The sequence below is a fragment of the Loa loa genome, assembly GCF_000183805.2.
Source record: "Loa loa unplaced genomic scaffold supercont3.760, whole genome shotgun sequence".
NCBI lineage: Eukaryota > Metazoa > Nematoda > Chromadorea > Rhabditida > Onchocercidae > Loa > Loa loa.
Window position 1 is genome coordinate 1,916 of NW_018108940.1, and position 3,905 is coordinate 5,820.

General features: G+C 24.4%; 1 protein-coding gene across 1 annotated transcript in view; it reads right to left on the minus strand.

Moving 5' to 3' along the window:
• LOAG_18966 (tubulin alpha chain) overlaps positions 1-3,336 on the minus strand; it is a gene marked incomplete at both ends in the record, with an annotated part of 4,604 nt that extends 1,268 nt beyond the window's left edge. Inside the window, 6 exons of the mRNA XM_020451627.1 lie at positions 230-337; positions 727-877; positions 1,366-1,499; positions 1,595-1,743; positions 2,714-2,798; positions 3,181-3,336. Of these exons, the coding sequence (XP_020304574.1) occupies positions 230-337; positions 727-877; positions 1,366-1,499; positions 1,595-1,743; positions 2,714-2,798; positions 3,181-3,336 (783 nt within the window). The remainder of the gene's footprint in view (positions 1-229; positions 338-726; positions 878-1,365; positions 1,500-1,594; positions 1,744-2,713; positions 2,799-3,180) is intronic.
• Between the last annotated feature and the right edge of the window lie 569 nt (positions 3,337-3,905).

Consider the following 3,905-nt stretch of genomic DNA (forward strand, 5'->3'; position numbering starts at 1 on the left):
TATATATATATATATATATATATATATATATATATGTTCTATGTAGTCATTATTTTTATTTCTGATAATTAGCAACAATCCAAAACATTTAATTAGCAACAGCTTCGACATTTAATTAGTCGTATTCCGAAACATTTGAACATTTCTCTATTAATAGTTTTGTTTCTTTTTTTAATTAGAAAACGAAAGTTTAATTTTATTAAAAGAAGGAATTATTGCAAAGTTAAACCTGAAATTCAGTCAAATCAACATTTAAAGCGCCGTCGAAACGTAATGATGCGGTAATGGATGAAACAATTTGCGCAATAAGCCGATTTAAATTGACATATGATGGCCTCTAGAATTTGTTGTTATTTGATCTATCATCATTTATTGAATACTTAAGATGACAATTTTGATCATCTGATGGAAATAATAAATATTTTCGGATTCACAAATATTTTCCAAAGATTTTTTTTTCGTTTTTTTTTACAAATTCAATTGATCAATATATAAGAATGAAACTGATAGGTAAAGTTATCATCATTTTCAATTTATTCCTTTCCTATTTAAACTTTCTGCACTCTGTTTTTTTTCTTTAATTATAGTATTGTCTAATTAATTGCTATATGCTATAGTATTAATAAATATTCATTAATAGAATGTAAAAAAAAAAATGCATTTTTACATTCGGTCATATTGCATTATTAATTATCTCATTAACAATTAGTATTGATAATATCAAACTTCGATGTCAAGATTTCGACGACAAATATCATAAATTGCTTCGTTGTCAACCATAAAGGAACAATCGGAATGCTCCAATGTTGTATGAGTGGTTAGAATTGAATTATATGGTTCAACAACAGCTGTTGATACCTGTGGTGCTGGATAGATACTAGAATAAGTAATTAAATATGAAACGAAGTACCGATGATTACATGAATAGCTTAAATGTTAATTGATTTAATTGATTTATCAACGAATTGAATAAAATAATTAATCAAATTTATAACTGAAAAGTGTCCATATTACAATTTTATAGTGTATATGCAATATATGCAACAAATGTTAAATGATTAAATCCATTGGTTTATCTAATTAATTATTATGCATAATTGATAGACTATCAGTGTAATTACTAGAAAGAATTGGAATTTAATTTAATTTGATAATGATATTTGTATAAATGTATGTATTTCATTATTTCTTCATTTATTTAAATAATATTTCACAGCTAAACTTGACAATAAACAAAAAATGACATAAATCTAATCTATTAATCATTTATCTTTGCGTAAAAGATTGATAGTAAAGTATAAAACATGTAAAGTATGATAATAAAATATAGTAGTATGGGAAATTTGCCAAAAATTTTTTCGTTACCTAAATTCAAGTTTTGATTTTTTACCATATTCAACAGAAAGTCGTTCCATTAGTAGTGATGAAAATCCGGATCCAGTACCACCACCAAAACTATGGAATACCAAAAAACCTTGTAATCCCATACATTGTTCCGTCTAAAAATACGACAAATTTAACATCAAAACAAAAATTTTCAAATTTTTAATAAAATTCCAAATCATGACAAATAAGCAATTACAAAATTACAAACCTGTTTTCGAATTTTATCCAACACCTTATCAATATGCTCTTTACCGATAGTATAATGGCCACGTGCATAGTTATTAGCTGCATCTTCTTTACCACTAATTAATTGTTCCGGATGAAAAAGTTGCTTGAATGGACCACAACGAATTTCATCTGCGCATACATTATTATTAATAAATATAGTATTAAAAAATATATATATATTCAAATTAAAAAAATTAAAAAATATATAAAATTAAATATCAAATGAAAAAGCAAATATGCAGGTATTGACTTTAATTAATAGAGTTGATTTAAAATTAAAAAAAAAAAAGAAATCCGTCAATAGAATGCCTAGCAATACTAATGATAGTAATACTAATGATATTTCGTCTGTAGAAGTAATAACCTTTTTCCTAAATGGTATGATGAATAATTTTTTAGGAATTCAATTTCATCACCTTATAAAATTCAATTTCATTACATTCAGTGGATTAAAATATTAAATAATATATGAATGTATTTGTGTGTAATAAATACATAACGAAACTGAAATTTCAACTTAAAATTCAAAATTTCCGTCAAAATTTTCCGCTTTTTTAGTTTCAAATTTAAAAAACATTGGAGAGATATAACAAATGAATTGAAAACCAAAGAAAAAATTAGTGATAATAAAAATATGAGAGAAAAAAAGTTGCAAAAAAAAGTATAAGTGAACTGCTATGCTGTATTACAGTAGTATTTTGCATCCGTATTACTGTAATGTAGTAATTACAGTAATATTTTGCATCGTTACTGTAATGTAGTGACCGTAATGCATCATTACTGTCACTAAATTGTAGTAACTTTCTGCATCACTATCGTTATTTACTGTAATACCTTTCATTTAATATGTGCTTTTTTTTATTCCCAAATCTTTCGAAATTTTATCAAATTTAAATTAATCGCTTGAATTAACTGAAATTCAATATGAAAGTAATTCATTTCAATGCATCCTTATATTTGATGAATGATTTAACAGTAAGTTATATATATATACTACTGTATATTATTAGTATTTCATGAAATGGTGAAATAGGAATTTCATTAAAGCATGGAAAAGAATAAAATACTGGAAAAAAAAAAATGAAGTGAAATATTTTACCAAGTACAGTAGGCTCTAAATCAATGTAAATAGCTCGAGGAACGTATTTGCCACCAGATGATTCCGAGAAGAATGTTGTGATAGACTAAAAATTTGCTAAATTTTCTTCTTCCTTTTCTTTTTATCCAAAAAATTTATGTTATTTGACGTTAGTAAAACTGTACCATAAAAATAATTAATTTCTTTTTCTTTTTGTATAATAAAATATTTAATTTTATATTCAAAATTAAATTAAATAAGTAATCGACGAAATAAAAAAAAGAAAAATTTGACTAATTAAGTAAGTGAATAATCTAAAAATGATTAAAATAAGCAAACTAAGAAGGTCTCAGCCAAATAAACAATGTTAATTCGTAATTTTAAAAATGACAAATTTAAATTAAAATTTGATATTTCTCAGAAAAAAAAAACAAACGTTACTTAAAATAATGAAACTTAATGGAAACTAAATTTAATACAATATTCACCTGATTTTCCGGTTTTCGATTTTGTATTCCGGATAGGCTTCCCTCCTCTGCAACTTTTCCATCTTTACCAATATTATGTTCTAGACAATACAACTCCCAACATGCATTGCCAATTTGGGCACCTGCTTGACCAATATGTATAGAAATACACTCACGCTAAAAATAAATGTATTTTGAATCAACTAATAAAATATGCCAATAATTATTGACTAATTAAGCTAATTAGTGATTAATAAACAAAGTGCTAATTAAATGGATAGCAATAGTTAATTTCAATCTAGCAAATGTTTCTGTTAATTTATTCTATTATGTAATAATTCAACAATATGAGAAAACAAATGACTGAAAATTATTTTTAATAATTCTAAAAAATAAATTTAATAATTTTTAATAACAAATTCATTATCTTTCTTATTGGAATGATATACAGGTTGACTGCCTTTATTTAAGCAAAAATATTAACATATTTTCTTGGCATTCCGGTATTCCAGAAAAATAAATTACACTTGCTATCACTAACCTTTTTCCATATTACAATTTGAATTAATTTAAATGAGTTATAGACAAAAATCCAAATTTTCAAGTGTGAAATTTTTTTTTGTTTTATAAAATTAAATTGTTTATCACTTTTGATTAGGGAAAAAAAAGATTCTTTACATCCTAAAATTACATGACAAAAAAAACGTGTAAAAATTACTACCTTCACAAGGCATTGTTGTTATTTG